Genomic DNA, 22110 nt, shown 5'->3' on the forward strand with positions numbered 1-22110 from the left:
GGCATGTGGGATCTTCCCAGACCGGGGCACGAACCCGTGTCCCCTGCATCGGCAGGCGGACTCTCAACCACTGTGCCATCAGGGAAGCCCCTATTGGAGAATTTTGAGCAGGGGAGAGACATGAGCTGATTTATATTTTTAATAAGATTGCTTTGGCTGTGTACAGAGGATGGATTTTAGAGAGGTAAGATCAAAGCAGAGACACAGTGTAATAGAACAAATGAGATGTGGTGGTGGGTTTGACCTGAGTTTTAGGAGTGGACAGAATGGTAAGTGGTTGAATTTGGTATATATTGTCAAGGTAAAGTTGACATTGGTTGTTCATATGTATTGGATCATTGCTAGTTTTGTTTTTGTTTTTGTTTTTATTTTCTTGAGCAACTTGGTGCCATTTACTCATAGGAAGAAGACTTGGGGAAGATCAGAATGGGGGATAGCAGGAAATCAGTAGCTTTATTTTGGCCATGTAAGTTTGAGATGCTTAGAAGACATTTGAGAAGCTGGGTGTAAATTATTGGAGCTCAGGGAAACAGTTGAGACCATAGTGTCAACTCTGAGTATTCCTGACATCCCCAGGAAGAATAGTGCATTTCTTCTTCTGTGTTCTCATAGTATCTTTTATCCCAGGGATATTTTTTTCATAACAGTTGTTGTATTGCTTTGGTGGTTTGTGCCTGTCTTTTCCCACAGTCTGGAATTTTGTTGTATTTCTCTCTGTGGTCTCAGTTTCCAGTACATAATAGGTAGTCAATAAATGTTTGATGAATAAATCATGTTTATTTCCCCTGTCACCACATTGGGTCAGTTTTACCTGTCAGATGTCTAACAAATCTGTTTCTTTCTTTCTCTCCTCAGTGTCTTAGTGCTGATCCTTATCATCCCTCATATAATTAGTATTAACATTAATACCCTATTTGAAAATGAGTTCCACATAATGTTTATTTGAGAGGTAGATGGTTTCTGGAATTGAATCAGTGGTTTGGATATATCAGAGTCAGGGTGTCTGAATTCTCTTGGCCTTTGCCTCATAGGGAAGGAGAGTGATGCTGAATTTAGACTGAACAGGGACAGTAGAATTTAAATAGGGCCTAAGATATAGTGATGTTATTTAAGTATAGGGCAACTTGAACTTTATTTAAATTTAATAAATTAATGACGATTTTTAAGATAGGAAGGTGAGTGTAAAAGCAAAAGAGCATAAAGAAGATTTTCACCAGTCTAAAGGAATATGACTGGACCGTACTTCAGAGGATCTGACAGGAGCACAAAGGATGGGCAAATATGGGAGAAATTATGAAGTAAGTAGATAACTGGCTTGAAAGTGAACGTAAAGAGTGAGAAGAGGGATTAAGGAGACAGATGACTGACGTCAGGCTTCTGGGTATACTGAATTCTTCAAGGCCTTTCTTGAACTCTGAAACATGGAGTCTTAACTGAGTATCTTGGACTTACTTATAATGATCTGAGGGAATTTATGAAAGTCCTTAAGAGTTATAGTTTATTGGACTTTTAAGTGACATTAATTTGAACTTTTTACTAGTTGGGAACATTTTGGTCCCATAATCCATCTTTGGTGCCTTTCACCTAATGCTGTTCTAAAATAAGTTTAATTTTATTATATACTGGGCAACGAAGCACTCTTCGTATTTAATTTCAAATGAAATGTTATGAATTTATTTTAACATCTTTACTGTGTTAGGTTTGAGTGTTCCATTGAATTAAACAAGCTAATAACCCTTTTTTTTAAGGTACAGCAGGGAAGAACTGGAAATTCAGAGAAGGAAACAGCGCTTCCATCTACAAAAGCTGAGTTTACTTCTCCTCCTTCTTTGTTCAAGACTGGACTCCCACCAAGCAGGTTAGTGAGATATTGATGATTCAGTTTATTGAAGGCATCGGTATCTTCACCTTTAGTGCTATATGAAGTATAAAAACTCTGAATGATATACCAAAAAACTGGAACATTCTACTTGGTTTTAGTACAAAATGAATTCTTTGTGAAAAACTCTTCTGGGTGCTATTTCATCTAAAAAAATCTAGGTAAGCAAGAAATGAACAGTGGAATATAGTTACATGTATATATAAAGAAACAACAGTCTCACATTCAGGACAGGTGGTGACAGCAAAGGTTGCACTGTTTTCTGTGCTTATTATTCTTACATAAAGAATTATTGAACTTCCTAAATCTGGATATACTGGCCTAAAGATGTTTCACTGATTTTAGTAAAAGAGGTTGTAGAAATTTCAGCCTGAGAAATTTTTCAAATTAAAACCATTTTCTTTTCTTTCTTTGGTTTGTTGTGATAATACCTAACTTTGAGTTCTACAGGGTACCAACTGTAAGAGGCAAAGATGTTGGCAAATGTCCTTTTAACTTAAACATAACAAGTGACCAGGAAAATGGTAAAGGATAAGCCAAGACTAGGGAAGTTTTATGTCAGCAGTTTAATCTTGGGTTAAAGATGACTTAAACCAGTTATTTCTCTGAGCCTGAAACAAGTCAGTAACTCAACTATTACGAGTTCTCAGCCAGATCATTTACCTTTTGTGTTACTTACTTAAATTTATTTTATGTAGTTTCCTGATTTTGTCATTCTGATATTTCATACTATATGAATGCAGAAAGAAAACTTGTAATTTAGCCCTAAAATAAAGATTTTTGAAACTTTCAGCCAAAATTCAATATCATAAAGCCATCTCAGATTTTGACTGTCTCTTCTTAACAATTTCTAGTCATGCATATATACACTACCAAATGTAAAATAGGTAGCGAGTGGAAAGCAGCTGCATAGCACAGGGAGATCAGCTCAGTGCTTTGTGACCACCTAGAGGGATGGGATAGGGAGGGTGGGAGGGAGACGTAAGAGGGAGGGGATATGGGGATATATGTATACATATAACTGATTCACTTTGTTATACAGCAGAAGCTATAATACAGCATTGTAAAGCAATTATACTCCAATAAAGATGTTTAAAAAAAAAACATAAGGGGAAAAATGACTAAAACAAAAAACAGAAAAACAATTACTAGTCATGGACTTTTCCAAATAAGGTTTTTTAAACCAAATGCAATCTCATAAAAGTGTTTGTCTAAGAAGTTATGATAGCTGAGGAATATTGATTCTTTTAATTTGTAGTATTCTCTTTTTTTTTTCATATTTTAAAAGAGGCCAACCTTCATTCATTGAGTTTATGGTGTTCTACATTCTAGAATGATATTAAGAGCTTGGACTCTAGAGCCAGACTTCTGGCTCAAATTCTAGCTCTGTTACTTACTAGCTGTGAATTACACTAGCTGTGTATTACTAGCTGGTGTGTATTGGGCACATCGCCCAATCTTCTTGTTCTTTCATTTCTTAATCTATAAAATACAGTAATAATACTACATAATACCCTCACTGGATAGTTATGTATATTAAATGGATTAATTTATGTAAGGTGTTTAGCACAGTGGTACATACATAATAAATATTCTATGGATGTTTGTTATTATCATAATTAAACTAATTGAACTTTTAAAAATCAATAGCAGTTTTTCTGTGTTTTGCCCACTTCCACCCCCTCCCCTCTTTTTTAAAAATTTGGGCCAGATTATGTAGGACATTGTGCCATTATATAAGTGTTTTGACTTTCCCTGTAAGTGAAATATATGGGGAATCACTATCAGATTTTGAGCAGAGGCATGAAATAATCTGATTTAGGTTTTTAAAGTCTCAATTTAACTACTTTATTAAGCTCAGACTACAGAGGAATTAAGGGCAGTAATGGGGAGGCCAGTTAGGAGGCTATAACAGTTATCTAGACAAGAAATAATGGTAACTTAGACCACGGTGGTAGTGGTGCAGATGTTGAGACGCAGTCAGATACTGGACACATTTCAAAAGACACAAAAGATCTTTTATATCTGAGGCAGAAAAGACTATAGGAGGAATGATTTTTGGAGGGAGGAGACCAAAAGTTCAGTTTCGAACCTGATAAAATTGAGATGCCTACTAGTTATACAAGTGGAATATTTGCATGGGAAGTGGATAAATAGATCTGGAGTAAGGGGAAAGGTATGGACTGGAGGTACAAATCTGGGAGTGATCAGTGTTTAAATAGTACTTAAATGAATCTGTGAAATTGAATTAGATTGTAAATGAGGTATTACTAGAGAAGTAGTAAGAAGACAGAGCCTTGAGGCACTTCCATGCAGGTCAGAAAAATAAGGATAGAACAGTAAGAGAAGACAAGTAGAGAAAAATGACTAATGAAATAGGAGGAAAACCCAGTGTATATCTTGAAAAGGGTGTGTTTCAAAATAGGAAGAGTGTTTTAACTATCAAATAATATTGATTGGCCAAGAAGAAGAGGACTGGGAATGACTTGGATTTTAAATGCAAAGGTTGTGGTGATTCTGACCAGGACATTTTCAGTGGTATAAGGTGAAGATTTAAAAAAAGACTTTGTGGAATGGATTCAAGAGAGAATAGGAGGAAAGGAATTAGAATGAACAATTTTTTGAGTTTTTTTCTTTTTTTTTTCTTTTCTCTCTTTTGAGGGGGCAGAGAAATGGGACAGTATCTGGAGGGAAATGTGGGGTCAGGAGGAGGGTTTTTTGCCAAAATGAAAGAAATTACAGCATGTTTTTATATTTATGAGAATGAGTTACTAGAGGGGAAAATTGATGATGCAAGAATTGAGAAGGGACAGTTGTTAGAGCAGTGTCCTTAAGAAGGTCAGAGGGGGTGGGATGTAATATGCAAGTGGAGGATTTAGCCTTAAAGAGAAGCATGGACAATTCACTCATTGTAATAGGAGGAAGGGCAGGTGAAGGTAGGTGGGTGGTTAATGGTGATGGAAACAACTGAACGTTCTCTTTCTGATTGCTTCAGATTTTCCCAGCAGCATAGAATGCAGACTTATCTGGTGAAAGTGAGAATAGTGGAACAGGGTGTTGAATGTTTGAGAGGAGAGGAGAAGGTCTGAAATAGTTATGTAGAGGTGTGTGAATAAACCTGGGGGAAAGGAGCAGGATTGCTAGGCAGTTACCTGGAGGGAAGTGTGGGGTGAAGAGATGGCTTTTCTTTTCCAGGTGGGAGAAATCACAGCATTTTTATATGCTGATGGGAATGAGCAGAGTGAAAAATTTATGACACGGGGAGAGACTGTACATTTCCAACTTTTCTTGAGGTTAGTGGCCAGAGGTTGAAAATGAAACAAGTCAGCTTGTTTGGGTGTGTTTGTCTTTCCCTTGTCAGGTATTCATGTGTTCATGAAGAGTAGCCAGAGTTGGATTTAGCAGGGGTTGAAGTTATACCAGGCAAATATGCCCAAGGGAGAGAGGGGCAAGGAAGGTGAGAGTGTACTTGAGAGAGTGATTATAATGATGGATCATGGATCTAAGGAGAGATGAAGGAGAGATGGGTAAGGAGTGATGGGAGGACACTGGTGGATAAGGCACAGTAAGAAGGAAGTAAAAAAAAAAAAATGACAGAAATTAGCAGATTCATCACTTATGCTGAAAAGAATGGATAATAACCACCACAGTTTATAGAAACAGACGCAGCATGTTAATACTGTCACTTTGGGATGCAGAGAACAGTACTCATTGCTTATTAGGAAAGTTTGTTTTCTGGACTCATCTTCGCTTGATCAAAAGGATACTTCTCAGCCACTGTGAAGTATTTCCCTAAATAAATATCTGTGTTTTATTCTTTATATTTATAAAGTATTTCCGTTTTATTGTTTGTATTTATGGAAATTAGGTGTTTTTAAAAGTAAAATTTTATTGACTTTAGGGAGAAGACAGTAATGTCATGTAAGTCATAATAGAGACTGTACAGCAAATATTTAGCAGTAATGAAGTGTACTACTGACCTAATCACTGTATTCCTATTGTTTAAAATCTTAGATTGCCATATTAACATATAAATGGCTACTGGTATGTTTGCAAAGAAAAAAATTTTTAATGGTTCTTTGTACTTTATCAGTAGGAATGTTGGATTTCTAACTTTCTGTACTGCCCAGCAAATTGTTAATATTTGATATATCAGAATGTTTTTTAATCTTTAAAAGTTTTCATATAGATCAATAAGCAGAATATTACCATTACTACCAGAAGCCCCTGTTGTGCCCCCTTCATTTATTGTTTTCATTTTTTAATGTTTTATTTTGAAAAAAATTCAAACTTAGAAAGAGTTGCAAGAAAAGTATTAGTCTATACACTGTTCACTCAGATTCACCAGTTATTAACATTTTGCCATATTTGCTTTATAATTTCTCAAAAATATTTTTTTCCTGAACCATTTGAATGCTAATTGTAGACATTGTGCCCTTTTACCCCTGAATACTTAAGCATATATTTCCTAAGAACAAAGACATTGTGTTCCGTGATTATAGGAAACAGTTAATCAATGTCAGAACATCTCATAATGAATCAGTACTTTAATATACAAGCCATAAATTTTGCTGATTATTTCAATAATATCTTTCATGGCAGTTCTTTTCTTTCCTCCTTGATTTAGGATTTAGTCCAGGATTATTCATTACAATTAACTCCTTTATCTCTTTATTCTTTTTTGATCTGGGACAGCTTCTTGAACATTCTTTGTATTTGTTGACATTGACTTGAAGAGTACAGTCTGGTTATTTTGTAAATCATCCTTCAGTCTGGGTTTGCTTGATGTTCCCACGTTATTAGATTCAGGCTTTGCTTTTGGGGCAGGAATACTACATAAGTAATGTGGTGTTCTCAGTGAATCAGCCTGTAGGTACATGATGTCAGTTTGTCCCGTTTTTAGTGGTGATAACTTTAATTACTTAGTCGTGGTGGTGTCCTTTGCGTTTCTGCAAAGTTACTGTATAAATAAGTAATCTGTGAGGAGACTGCATAAATATTCCGTTTGTCTTTGAACTTCCCATGAATTTTAATGTCCGTTTTTGATTTAGTCAATTATTACTGTAATGACTGAAAATAGTCATTGTCTAACTCTGTTATTCCTGTTACATTTATTAGTTGGCATTCTACTTTAAAAATGAGCTTTTCCACCTCCCTCACCTACTTATTTATTGTTAGACTCATTAATTTTTATTTTATGTGTGAGAGAGTTTGTGTGTGTGGCTTATAAATGGGGTATATAAACTATATATATACACATACACACACATGTATATGTATACACACATATATATGTACTGTAATTCATATTGATGCTCAAATTGTTCCAGATTTGGTCCATGGGAGCCTCTTCAGACTGGCTCCTCTGACCTTTTGCCATGTCCCCATCATCTTTTTTTGAGGATTTCTTTATTTTCTGATGTTTCAGTCTTACGTTGTACTTTCCCTGCCCCTTCCCTAGAAGCAGCCATTTCTTGAAGGAATCCTGATGCTTTTTAGTGGGAAATGGTAATTAGAAACCACGGTCTCGGCAATAGTTACGCTCATTGCTGTTAGGGTGTCACTATTTCTAGGTCTTTTCAGCACTCAGAGCTAGGAAAAAGCAAGCAATTTTAATGTGAAATTGCCATATATATGTTATTTTTATAAAATTTTAATCATATAGTCACGTTTCTTCTACTTCTAGCTTGACACCACAGGTTCTACTCCTCTTTCCCTATTTTGTATTGCATCTTCCTTTTTCCCACAGTGAGAACCTAGTTCCAACAAGTTCAATATATACACTCATTTGCTTAATACTGAAATACACACAAAATAGATTAGAACTGTGCACCTACCATTACAAAAAACAAACCTATTAAATAGAGTTCAAGATTTCTTTCAATTTTTCTTTTTCTTAGATTGAGGGTATATAGTCAAAATATTGTGTTCAAAAATTTCCTTCAGAGTGGTTATATGTATTAGTCACTTAAAAGATAATTTGATCCATTGTTTCTGTTTCTTTTCAGTACTAGCATTTCTTTTCCTCCATGCTTATTGACTTACTTTCTACATATCTAGAACATTTAACATAGTTCCAAAGGCAAGACTATGCAAAAGTATACTCAGATTAGTCATTCTTTTTGCAATTTTTTTCACTCCTGTCAATAAACAATTTCATTTCATCTAGTTACTGGCTTGTTCTTCCTGTGTTGTTTTTTTTTTACATAAATAAGCAGCTACATAAACATGTTTTTCCTATTACTTTGAAAGAGTGTCTTATTACTCCTTTAAAGGATTGGCAAGAGTGTATATAGGTGAACACCAGGGATAAAATTAACTTTTTTTAGAATTTTACTTTGAAAGACTTTAATTATTCTGAAATTGAATTTTAATGAAATATATATTTAATATAGGCTTTTATGAAACACAGAATGTTGCTGTTAACTGGTTACACTAACAATATTTATTTCTATTATTGAAGAATTAGGGAAAGAAATACCAACATTTCAAATAAGGTTTTATGAAACTGCAGAAATTAATGTTATTAATTTGTAAAAGCACTGAAATTTATTTCTGGATAATATATATAACCTGAAGTAAGCCTTTGGTTCTTTTCTCATTTCTGCATTTTGACATCATACTGTCTATGTTGAGAAGTATTTCTAAAAATATTCTAGAATTAATAAAATGTTGATAACAAAGACATCTATATTTGAATACCACTAGCAGTCTTAGTTCCACAACAAGTATTTCATATAACTTGAAGAGAATGATACTATCAGAACATGCTAAAGGACTTTAGAAAAAGCATGTCAAGGAAAAAAGAAACAGATCACGGGGGGTCAGAGACAACAGTATGTAAGAAAAAACATAGAAAATTTATCTCACCAGAAACAGCACCTCTTCTCAGTCTCAGACAAGTACTGCCTCCAAAAAAGCCAATTCAAGCGTTGGGAAGTGGCAGGATCAATATGGGAGGGCCGAATCACCTGATCTAAGGTAAGGCTATTTTTAAACATTGGATACTCCTGATGTTTAGGTCATCAGTGTTGTTTTATCTCATTAGAAAGATAATAAATTTTGACTAGGCTGTACCATTTTCCCCCCTGAATTACACTGTTTCAGTATAGAATTGAGGGTTTTTACACTTACCTTATGAATCAGCCCTTATCACCTCATGTCTCGCCCCTTGTCTCTCTAGCTTTTTATAACATAAATTGCCTGGAACCATGCTAATGGGTGCTCAATAAATGTTTTCCTTCCCTTTGCTGCAGGTTTAATTTTCCTTTCTCATATCATACCCTATTCAAAAACCCCTGGGTGCTTTTCGGTATCTGGAACAAAATTTAGCTCTCTGAGCCGGTCTTTAGGACCTATAAAATTGGACGCCATTGAATCTTTCCAATCTTTATTTTCCAACTACAGTGCATAAACCTGCCATTCTATTAAGTGGGTCTAGGAAGTACTATCTCCCTTATTGTTGCTATGCTTTTTATTCATAATCCACCCTCCATAGAATTTTGGTTTGTGTTCTAAATCTTAAATTTATAAAGCATACAAACCTTGGATGGATATTGTAAACTGAGCCTGTGAAAATGGGAATAATAATTTCTATCCTAAGTGATGTAATGAGAAGCAAGTGTGTTAGGGTATGAAAATGTATTGCCAACAATAAGCAGTTATACTTTGCTTGACTAGAAATACAGACTAAGATACCTTCTTAATTTATCGTTTGAAGTTTTAAATAAGGTAATAGTATATGGGAGTGTATTTTGTTTGTTTTTGTTGGTAAAGAATTTAAAGCTTTCCTCCTGGGCAGCTTGATGCTGTATTAATGTGTGTTTTGTTTTTTATGTATTTTATTTTATTTTTGGCTGCGCTGGGTCTTCGTTGCTACGTGGGCTTTCTCTAGTTGTGGTGAGCGCGGGCTACTCGTCGTTGCAGTGCGCGGGCTTCTCATTGCGGTGGCTTCTCTTGTTGCGAAGCTCGGGCTCTAGGTGTGCTGGCTTCAGTAGTTGTGGCTCGCGGGCTCTAGAGTGCAGGCTCGGTAGTTGTGGTGCACAGGCTTAGTTGCTCCCCGGCATGTGGGATCTTCCCGAAACAGGGCTCAAACCCGTGTCCCCTGCATTGACAGGCAGATGCTTAACCACTACGCCACCAGGGAAGTCCCATGCTGCTATTACTTTAACATCTGAAATTTCTTTTATATAAACCATTTTACTTAAAATTTTTATCTTAAAATAGTTATGCTTTTGATATAACAGCTTATTTCTTGAAATAAATTGGCCATTTTATAAGGAAAATATTAGTTTTTAAATGTGAAAGTGATACATTTCAGTACTTAGACTATATAACTTCCCCCTCGCTACCCGCCCCCCCGCCCCCCTGTGCCCCAAAAGATGGTTTGGTAACTCAGAAAACTCCCTATTCTGATTTTGTGATTAGTCTCAGGGAGTATAGATAGTAGGAAATTTGACACTGTATTTTCAGTGTGTATTTTGTGCTTTTGAAAATTAAAAATTAAAAAGAAGAAACAACTGTAGATGAAAGCTACATACACTTTTTTATAGCATAAGATAAAAAATGAGATTCCAGCTCTTGTAATTAATGTAACTGAGAAATGGGGAGTTTTTTTTAAAGGATTCCTTAAGTCTCTTTGTAAAGAACGATTAAATTATGGTTGAGATGCTTTTCATAAATTACTGTATTTGGAGACCCAGACTTTTCTCACCCTGTTACTCTTAATTTATATATTATAGTGTTTTTTAAATCTTTAAGCTAACTATAGTATATAACAATAACATTTTATTGGTGCAAGTTTGTTTTGTACAGATTTGTAACTCTTGTAAAGCGAATTAGTGAGAAGAATGAAGTAGTTTAAATGAACACAGAAAATTGGAATAGGCAGTATGGATGATTGCTGTAACCTTACGCCAGTGTCCAATTTATTTCTGTATTTTGTCTTCATTTTACAATCTTAAACTATGCTCCTTTTAGATAATTATTGCAAATTCTAGGTTGTTTTATTAAGCTTGTTTTCCAATATCAGAATACTTTTAAACTAACCCAGACTCTTGAAGGAGGAATAGTAAAAATTGCTTTACAATGTATAATCACTAAAATATTTAAACCTGCTCGCATGTTTTATAATAGACAAACAAAACTTAAAAGTGGATGTTAAATGAACATTAAATCTAAGGTTGACTCCCTCATTTGTTCTTGCTGCTTACTATTATGTCTTCATGAAATCGTTTACTGAAAAAACGTACCTGTACTTCATAGCATTTGAGCACTCTGCATGCATGTTGCTATATTGTGTAGCTTGTAAGATTTTATGTGATTGGACATGTGAAGGCCTTTTTTTTTTAATTACCTGTAGAAACATATCTTTTCCTATCAGTGATACATTTAAAAAATGCAACTAAGCATAAATATGGCTGGTAAAGCTTTATTCCAAGCTCTGCACAAAAGTAAGTAAACTTGGCTGCCCTAGTAAACACAATTTATGTCCTCCAGTGAGTCAAATTTTAGCATATTTCACCTTTAAGTATTCAAGGTTTTTTGTTTGTTTTTAATATAGCTTAACAAGTAACGTGACATTTTAAAAATTCAGGACCCAGAAAATTAGCATGGAAAACATTCTGTGGGTAGGAGGGGGTTTGGAGTTGGTCATACCCAAGCCTGAATATTGACGTTGGCGTGGTACTTCACAAAGGAGCCTCTTTCCACATCTGTGAAAATGAAACTGATTGGACTTACACCTTACTTTTAGTGTACTTACGGATGAAATAATTTTTAAGCCTGTGAAATGCTATTGCAGGGCACCCACTAAAGTGTTAGTTCCCCTTGGATCTCTGCTCCCATCATAGGCTTTACCAGTCTCTTTGAATATGGTGTGATAGGAAATTACATGTCCTGAAGACAGTTTTTTAATTCTGTGATTTTTTGGGGGGGGACGTGTATCACTTTTCTAGACAGAATTCTTTTTTATTAAGTCTCCACTTGAAAAATAGAATATAAGTATAGAAGCAGTACTGTCAGTCCACAGAACTCAAAAGATCAATGTGAAAATATGTATGTAATGAAATCTTTACCATAATTGTTAAACCTTTTTAGATATGACTTTAAATTTATTGAGTAATACAAACATTAATTTTTATTAACTACTTTAAGTTCTTACTAGAAGAGGACAAAATATAAGTCTCTTCTTTGGGCATGCCATTAGTTGTAGTCCTCGACTTTAGCTCTGTATTGGAGTTACATGGCGAGCTACAAAAAATATTGATGCTTAGGCCTGAGAGACTCAGATTTAACTATTTGGTGTGCACTCTGGGCATTGGGGGTCTTAAACGCTCTCTAGATGATTCTGATGTGCAGGCAAAGTTGAGAACCCCTAATCCATTAGTGGGGTGTGAAGTCAATTTGCTGGTCTCAGCCACCAAATATTTCTTGGTTTTATTTTGTTTTTTTTCCTGTGTTATTTGTAAATATTAATAAAATCATATTTGATATTAATGTTCTTTTTCCTTTATAATAAGTGTAAGTTAGTACTGTTTTATGAAACATTTGTTTTTTTTTAATATAATGTATATACTGGATTGCTGTGCAAAATGTATTTCCTAAATAACTGTTTTGTGGTTTAAAAAGTTTAAAAACTACTGTACTCTATCATACTTTCACTTAAGATGGACTCAGAGGAGAAACTTGTTTCTTTTTACTTTCATCTTTAAAATGGGAATAATAATAGTTGCTACCTCTTAGGATTATTATGAGGAGTAAATCTATAATAAAGTGCTTAGAACAGTGCTTTCCTAGCTCCATAGTAGGTGTTCAATAAATACTAGCAATTGTTATTACCAAGAAAAGTAATCTTCAGAGCTAGTGCTTTGTTTTTCTCTTAATGCACATTAAAGACTTTTGTTATGAAGACTGTCCTTTATTTTGGCTGGTAAAAAATAAGCTCAGAGATAAATTTGTGGCCAAAGATTAATAACTAACCTTTTATCTGTTTTCCCTTGTTTCTGATTTTGTTACTCTTAGGATTTCTATTGTATCTATGTAAGCAGCTCTCATACCCTTTCTGGAACATCAGAATCCTCAAAATATGTCATTTTAATTTAATTCCACTAAAATTTCAGAGATGTTTTCATATTCATCTGTGCTAGGAGAACAGGTCGAGGTTCTTGTGAATATTCACTGCCTGTATTAAACTGTAGATTAATGAAACTGTAGCTGTCCACTGTGGTTAGTTGCTCTCTCTTTCAGCTTTTTACTCTATGATTGAGTCCAATATAGAGAAGAGAATCTTGATAACTGCATTAGCTGTCTGCCTTATTGAACAGTTTGTAAACCCAGATAAACCTGTGCTATGTAGAAATCCAAGTTACAGTAGATCCTCATGGTGAAGCTCTACTAAATTTTTTTATTCATTGAAATAGAAAGTGGTACATCAGAAACTTTAATAATAATATGGTTCAATATTGTTTTCCATAATGTGACATCAGAATTGATGTTTAATTATTCACCTGTGTTAAATATTAAGTGATTTTTGTTACTTTGGTACATATGTATCTGTTGTAAAACATTTCTAACAAAATTTCTGATTAAGGTAGATCAATTTGTGTGGTAAAAATGCTTGGGCAAGGAGCTGTTACTATTATGGACATGTAAGGAATTGCAATTTTCTAGACTCCCTCTAGTGATATACATTTATTAAGGCTAATTTCTCATTTGTATGTTTTTATTTTATTTTATTTATTTATTTTTAAAAATATTTATTTATTTATGGCTGTGTTGGGTCTTCATTGCTGTGTGCAGGCTTTCTCCAGTTGGCGGTGAGCGGGGGGCCACTCCTCGCTGCAGTGCATGGGCCTCTCATTGTCATGGCCTCTCGTTGCGAAGCATGGGCTCCAGGCGTGCAGGCCTCAGCAGTTGTGGCACGTGGGCTCAGCAGTTGTGGCTTGTGGGCGCCAGACCTCAGGCTCAGCAGTTGTGGCACACGGGCCCAGTTGCTCCGTGGCATGTGGGATCCTCCTGGGCCAGGGCTCGAACCCGTGTCCCCTGCATTGGCAGGCAGGTTCTTAACCACTTCACCACCAGGGAAGTCCTGTATGTTTTAGAAACATAATATTTGCCATTTTGACTCTTTAGTGATAGAGCAATCCATTTAAAGCTGAAAAAGGTAATCAGACATCTCTGAACATATTGAAGATAAACTTTAATAAATGAGTACTCCCATGTGTCCCAGAATTTTTGAAAACATAAGTCCTTAGAAATCCATGGTCAAAGGTTATAGAATCTTTCCCCTTTTGCTACTTTTAACAATTCAGAGAACTTATAATCCAAGTTGCAAATCCAAACAAATTTGTGAGAATTTGTTCTTGATGGGAATAAATTTAAGAAGATGGAGAGGGGAGAATCCAGCGATTGAGAATAGAATAGAGAATGGAAAAGAAAATAGTAGGGTAGAAATAAGGATTTTTACTATGAAGTTTAGGTAGTAATAAATGGTGAGGGAAATCCTGGTTTCAGAATATACACCTTTATCGTTTGGGCTGTTGGATCTGAGATGTGTTTATATATGGGAGAGCTGATGGCACGTGCTTTGATATGAAATTATAGTGGTCATAGCTTTGTAAGTTTTAGGCAAATTTTAGGCAAAAATTAGAGCAATATTTGTTTTGTCAGAAGTATTTCAATTTTTCTAATGTGTGACTGTTAGGATAGTTTCCCAGCCGCACTGAAGGGTACAAGTTAAGTAAAATCACTTTTGATCTTTGAGATCATGAGGGAACCTAGGGGGTCAATGACCTAGGCATAAAATCAGAAAGGCTTGAACATTTTTTAAATGTATTAACAAATCTTAAGTGGCAGGATAGTAAGCAGGAATTAACTATGTAGTTGAAGACATTTCAAATGCCATTATAGACTTTTTGTAGGTCTTTCTTCTTGTTTTTGTGAGCATAAAATTATTTATGAGGCTTTTCAAGGTTTACTTGAAACATACCTTCAGTAGTTCTTGATTTCCAAAAGTCTTAAGTTTTTCAAAGGCTGCTTATCTTGCTAGAAGGCAGCATGGCTCAAGGGAAGGGGTCTGAGGCTTTGGAATCAGGAAGACTCAGGTGTGAAAGTTAGTTTTGCCATGTAATTATCACTGAGGTCAGTGACATCACTCTGGCTCTAGCTTTATCATCTCTAACAAGTATATATTAATTTTTTAAGTTAAGGGTTATTCTGAGGTTTAGGTATAGAATGTAATCATTCAATAAGTGGTAGCTGCTGTTATTAGTCATTTTAGGAACCTAACTGTAGTGACCTGAAGGATCTATGGTACTTTGATTGTTTTACTTCTGTAAAATTTTAAAAACAGAATTGTTCAGAACTGAAATATAGATGAAGAGAAATTCATCTAATTTGCATCCACTTTTCATTGCCAGTTCCTACAAGTGACTTCTGTATCTTGTTAAGCATATATATTTTTATAAAGTTCTTAGCTACACATAAAAATGGCTTTTAACGTTATTTTCTTTTATTGTTAGATTTTCCTATTGAATTTGCAGCATTATTTTGTGATAGACTGTTTTTCCATCTACTCACAAACTTTAATGGTTGTAAATACAATTGGAGGTGGTGCTGGCATTTAAATATTTGAATTTTTCTAACTAAAGGCAAGTTATCAAGAATGAAAAAGTGGTTCCCTGTTTATTTTTTCTAATTCTCAGAATAAATCACTAAGGAACATAACCTTTATGTATCAAAATGAGCATTATTTCTTTTCAAGCCGTTTTGAGGAATTTTTAAGATTTCTGTAATAGAACTATGATATGTGTTACAATTATAGTGGCCAAAAATTTTTATTTCCATTTGTTTAACATTTGCTACTGATTCAGTTCCACAAAAATAAATTCACTTGGAGACTATTAAAAAATAGTGAATTTTGAAGAAAACCTACAAAAATACTTAAAATTTAGCATTATGATCATTGTTTGGTGTGTTGGTCTTAGCTAATTAATAAAATTTAGTTTTTATGACTGCAAAGTAGTGAGATCTAAGTGAAGTTTTTTCGATATGTGTTGTGATCTGATTTTATTTTAAATTACATGGCAAAGGGTTTTAGCCTTTATTTCTCACCTAATATTTGTGTTATTGTCCAAACATCTAATTAGGTGAAACTGAAATGATTCAATTTTTATGTTACAGGAGATTACCTGGGGCAATTGATGTTATTGGTCAGACTATAACTATCAGCCGAGTAGAAGGAAGGCGACGGGCAAATGAAAACAGCAACATACAGGTTTAGTATTTTAAAAGTTATTATTTTTTTTTAAATGAAGGATTATATCTGTGTTCTAATTTAATTTATTCATTCATAGCACTGTGCTATATGTAAGGTGATTTAGGTACTACAAAGGGGATTTAAAATGTGGAATCAATCACCATGTTATTACGAAAGCTGTTCCATTTAAAATTTATAACCTTTGGATCTTTTTCAGTAAGATATTTTTTTCCTTGCTATAAATGTGATATATAGGCTCATTGGGCTAAAAAAGGAAAATATGGGAAAAGTTTAAAGAAGAAAATAAAACCGTCGATAGTTCTGCCATCTAAAGATAACCACTCTTAACATTTTGGTACATCTCTTCCTCGTCCCTAAGCAAGATTGGGATAGATACTAGTATGGTTATATTTTTGGGTATCCTTTTTTTTTCCATATAAAATTATCATTTGCATTTTCCCATATTCTTAAAAATATTTAACACCTCCTCATGATAGATTTATTGTATGGCTATACCATAATTTATTTAATGTGACATTTCTGGGTGAAGTAGATCTCTTTGTTTTTCAAGTGAAAGAATGAAAGAAGATGAGTTATTAGCTTGTATAATTCAAGTTTGAACTTTGAGTAATTGAGACTTTCAGCTATTAGCTTGACCACACTTTTTTTCATTATTTATTTTCTTTCTCTGAGTACTTTAAAAGATGTCCAGTGTTTTGATTCTTTATTACCTTCAGTAAATTATGTAAATGTTCTTTTTAGCACCTTTTAAGGTAAATTATTTCTAAAATGGAAGATAATCCTCTTTTTTACCCCCACCATTAAAATGTCATGCTTTCTTAAAATAATACTGCTTTCTACTTTAAAAACTAGCTTATCAGCATAAGCCTTACAAAAATTATTGTACTTAAATGTAGGAAAAGTTAATGAAAGGTTATATGTTTAAATGATATGCTTTAGCCAGCAAGGATTTGAAAAGTATACATTAAATATATAAAATCATGTTGCCTGTTTTTTCTAGTTTTCTCAAACAGAATCCGTTAGGGAGCTTGTCAAAAATTCAAATTTCTAGGTGCCACTCTCCTGTAGGTTCGGTTTCTGTCCCTTACCTGTTCACATAGATCAGTATTTTGTAAATACTTTTTAAGTATAAACCCTTGTTCTTAAAGTTACAAGGCTCACATAAAGAAGTTTTTTATGTATCTGGCTGCCTGTTAGTTGCACCCTATTGATGCATGCCTTATAGTCTCTTACTTTGCAACCTGATAATGACAGGCCTTGGTACAGTGAATATCTGGTTCTATTGCCATGTTAATTTCTTAATGCTAGTATCTATGACTAATGATTATATTGCCTTAATTTGAATACTTTAACTTTGGTTGAGTAACAAAGATAATACTCATTACATTTTATTTATGAAGTACTTAATTGTCTCGTTTAGAATATTTTTAGAACAATTATTCCTTAAGAATTTTATTTGTAATGATTCAGTTTTGTCTAGGCTTTGAATATGAACATTTAAAAAAGTGTGTTTGAGAGTGAATACTCACATCTGTATAATATACACACACATCACACACATAGAAAAATTACTCCTGCTTCCCCAGAATATATGTAAGTGAATAAAACTTATTTCTTAGATTAAATGAGATTCATTTACTGAGTTTAATCTTAGATAAGAACATTTATTCATCTTTTTAATTAACTATGCTCTAATTTTAGGTCCTTTCTGAAAGATCTGCTACTGAAGTAGACAACAATTTTAGCAAACCACCGCCATTTTTCCCTCCAGGAGCTCCTCCCACTCACCTTCCACCTCCTCCATTTCTTCCACCTCCTCCCACTGTCAGCACTGCTCCACCTCTGATTCCACCACCAGGTAAATAGTAAATAAGACATTTGATTTTGAAAGAAAAATAACCTATGAGTGTTTTTAAAATTTTGAATTTAACAATTAAAGTATGTATTTGAGAATAGCATCTTCATTGATTGCACTACATTAATCTTCATTGATTGCACTACATTAAAAGTAATAGAATATGAAATTGATTATGTAAAATCTTCAGTAGATTCACACTGAAACAGATGTATATGTGTCTTACTTTTTCAGTAAAGCAAAGAAGCAATGTACTAAAATAGGGAAGAGTGGACAGACACTAAAATTGTGATCCAAAAATATGATAGTGATCCCCAAATTAAAGTTGCTAGTTGTGTATGTATAAATTCACATTGAATCATATTAACTTGTTTTCAAAAAAAATTTAAAGATACTTTCAGAATGGTGTAGGTCAAAAAAATTACATCCTGTGAAGGGATTGAAATGAAAATCTCTGTCTGGTCATCTTTCTTTGTATACTGGTTTCCTTTTAGGAGACTGTTTCTGGGTGCCAGGTATCTGGTATTTACCTCTACTACACAAGAGAGAAAATTAATGTCATTTTTTATCATATTCTTAGTCACTTTTGGTTATTTATTAAAAACTAGATCAGTGACAGTAGAAAAAAATTCACAAATAATTACCAAATTTTATACTTTCATCCTTTTGTCTGAAGACCTTTTTTATTTTATTCATGATAGGCTTTCAATATTTATATCCCTTAATCAATTTTTAATGAAACTAACAGGATTGATTGAGATAATAATTACTTTCTTCCTAGGGAGAATGCCAGTAGTAAATGTTAAAAATTAGCTCCTGGTCCTAACCAGAACTACATGCGCTACATATGTTAAAATTTGCTTTCTATTAATAAAATCAGTTTAGGGCTTCCCTGGTGGCGCAGTGGTTGAGAGTCCGCCTGCCGATGCAAGGGACACGGATTCGTGCCCCGGTCCAGGAAGATCCCACATGCCGCAGAGTGGCTGGGCCCGTGAGCCATGGCCACTGAGCCTGTGCATCCGGAACCTGTGCTCCACAACGGGAGAGGCCACAACAGTGAGAGGCCCGCGTACCGCAAAAAAAAAAAAATCCGTTTATACTAGAGAGGCTTGTCCACTCACTTTGAATTTGCAAGAGAGTTGTCTTTGTTTTAAGCGGTGGTGATTGTGATTAGAGTACAGAAGCACTTAAAGGGTGTGACTAATCCTTCCCTGTAATACTTATCCTGGCCTCGAAAATTCACCTACTGCATTAGCCCCACAAGCACAATGCCTTTGATTTTCTTCTGAGATTACTTCTGCTTTCGGAAAGGATAATTATGAAACCTGACTACAGCTTTAGGGAACCTGTTGTCTCAAAAATAGAGGAAAGAGAAGAATGGAGAGGTTACTCAAGAGAACATTATTTCTAAAGTTCAGTGAATTTCTTGTTCCAACAATAAATTGCTTGTTCTGAATCCGAACCCATTCAGAAGTTGTGCCTGGATCTGTGACTCTTGAATCTTTAATGTGGTGAGAATTAACTAAATGAAAAGAGAAAGTAATGAGGACTTAGTGATCCATAAATGAGTCCTTTGCCCTATGAAAAAGATAAAATGTAGAAATAGTTAATTTTGAACGTATTTGATTTAATGAGACTAAAAGATGATCAATGTATGTGATAATAGTCTTTACACGACATTGCTTTGTAATCTTATTTAAGCTCTACCAGCTACTAAAGGTGATTTAAAAGAATTTTCTTATTTGCTTGCTAATATAGTATATTCCCAGATGGCTAACATATATTTCAACACTTGCTATTTATTAAAGTAAGTGAGAGAGAGGCGGTGTGAACTAATGATAAAAAAGTAAATACTTCCCTGGTATAAGAATATTTAGAAGCCCTGTAGGATATTGATAGGCAATGGCATTATCTGGATGTGCGTTCTTTTTCAAAATGGCAAAATCATTCCATTTCTTTGCCGTATAACCTCTGTTTATAAGGATGACAAATCTTTTAATTATGTTGAGCTTATCTATGACATTATACTGTAGAGTACCAGTGATTATTGCTTAAGCTGTCTATTTAATATTAATTTTCAGCTACGTGCTTTCCATATTTTAAACACCTGTCCAGATTTCCTTTGATGCTTATCCTTAGAGAACATTTCCATGTCATCCTGTCAGCATTGAAGGAATACAAATTCAGATGAATTCTAATGCTGGTTAAGCAGTACCTATCTGTGGTATATTTGCTGGGGGTGGTAGCGAGGGAAAGATACCAATTCATATTGAAACCAAATATTTGTAAGTTGAGACTATCTGGATTACTCCTTATTTTACTAGATTGTGAGCTGTTGGAGAGAGCATAGGCTGTGTATTTCCATTTATGTTTCCCTGCAGCGCTAATCACAGAGGTCTTGTGTATACTTGACATTCCCTTAATACGTTAGCTAATTGAGTTAACAGGATATTTATGTATCCATAACACCAAAGGGATTATCAGATTAACAGTTGGTACAGGCACTTATTAATCAGAATGAGCACGGGCTTTAAACTACAGTATGGCTGCATAGATATATATACATCTACCAGATGAATGTAGGCCTTGATTAAAGCCACATTTTCAGTTACCATTTACCACAGAGTCACATGATTACAGTATATTCTGTATAGTTTGCTGTAATTTAGATCACCTTAAGAAGCATAAGCAACTAATGAAAGAAAGCTGTGGTTCAGGAGTCTTTTTGTAAGTACTGCCTTAAAAAATACTCCATTTGTCTTTGAGAAACCTTGGGTTTTCTTTTTGCTTCCTTGAGAAATAATTAAAGGAAAAATGAAGAAAAATCTTTGGGGAATTAATTTGAACATTTTAATGTTGCATTTGTTAACATTAGCTTTCAAATGCTTAAGTTTTTAAGACTGTGGTTCTGTATATGATGGAACAAATATAGTAATGATGTATTATGCCCTTAATTTGGGGTGTTATCCAGATTTGCTTGGAATAGTCCTATTATACGTTTTGTCCCAGGTTAATTACTACTATTCACTCTCAGAAACGCCCTGGTGTGGAGGATTAAATTTATGGTCAGCTCTTGGAGGTTTACAGATGTGGCTTCTTGCATGAGTGGACAGTTAGTTACTCCTCAGCAACAGTGAATTGATAGAGACCGCTTCATTCAAGGAACTTTTACTGTCAGGTAGTTAACAGAAAAGAAGAGGTGTGTTGCTTCCTCTCCCCCTCAAATACACATACATCTAGAACATACATGAAAGTGACAGAGAGGCCAAAATCATATTTCTGGCCACAATGGATTTGTACGGAGAGCAGAGGAGGTTTTGTTTTGGAGAGTACAACAAACATGTAAGGTCCTAAGTGAATGTTGTGAGTTCTGGATTAGCTTTTTTAAATGAAAAAGTATTTAATATGGTTCCTTGCCACCATGCTAACAGTAGCTTGAAAACAAACACTGGTTATTCAAGATCTTCCTTAATTTTCAGAAAGTCTATTATTTTCATTTTCTAGTGAACCAGAAAATTAGATTATTAGATAATCTAAAATTAGATTATTTTCCTGTTAGCAGTATGGTTTCTAGCATAGCGGCTATCAAACTTTTTGGTTACAGACCCCTTTATACTCTTAAAAATTACTGTAGACCCCAGAGAGCTTTTATTTATGTGTGTTATATCTATTTTTATTAGAAATTAAACCTGAGAAATTAAAATATCATATTTTTTTTATTTTTTATTTTTTTGCGGTACGCGGGCCTCTCACTGTTGTGGCCTCTCCCATTGCGGAGCACAGGCTCCGGACGCACAGGCTCAGCGGCCATGGCTCATGGGCCCAGCCGCTCCGCGGCATGTGGGCTCTTCCCGGACCAGGGCATGAACCCGTGTCCCCTGCATCGGCAGGCGGACTCTGAACCACTGCGCCACGAGGGGAGCCCTAAAATATTATATTTAAAATATTATTTTGAGAGTATGCATAATAATCCCATTACATATTAAGATAATATTTTTATGAAAAATTATTTTTCCAGAATGACAACATTTAGTGCAAACAGTGGCCTTGTTTTACACTTTTGCAAATCTCTTTACTATGTGGCTTAATAGAAAAAAA

General features: G+C 34.6%; 1 protein-coding gene across 35 annotated transcripts in view; it reads left to right on the forward strand.

Moving 5' to 3' along the window:
* FIP1L1 (factor interacting with PAPOLA and CPSF1) overlaps nucleotides 1-22110 on the forward strand; it is a 64942-nt gene that overhangs the window by 19076 nt on the left and 23756 nt on the right. For 16 of the 35 annotated variants that reach the window (XM_067735999.1, XM_067735997.1, XM_067736000.1 and 13 more), the window contains 4 exons: nucleotides 1749-1858; nucleotides 8753-8860; nucleotides 16061-16154; nucleotides 17859-18015. In XM_067735999.1, the coding sequence (XP_067592100.1) occupies nucleotides 1749-1858; nucleotides 8753-8860; nucleotides 16061-16154; nucleotides 17859-18015 (469 nt within the window). The remainder of the gene's footprint in view (nucleotides 1-1748; nucleotides 1859-8752; nucleotides 8861-16060; nucleotides 16155-17858; nucleotides 18016-22110) is intronic. The other 19 variants (XM_067736003.1, XM_067735998.1, XM_067735988.1 and 16 more) reach the window with 3 other exon arrangements.

The sequence above is a fragment of the Pseudorca crassidens genome, chromosome 4, assembly GCF_039906515.1.
Source record: "Pseudorca crassidens isolate mPseCra1 chromosome 4, mPseCra1.hap1, whole genome shotgun sequence".
Taxonomy (NCBI): Eukaryota; Metazoa; Chordata; class Mammalia; order Artiodactyla; family Delphinidae; genus Pseudorca; species Pseudorca crassidens.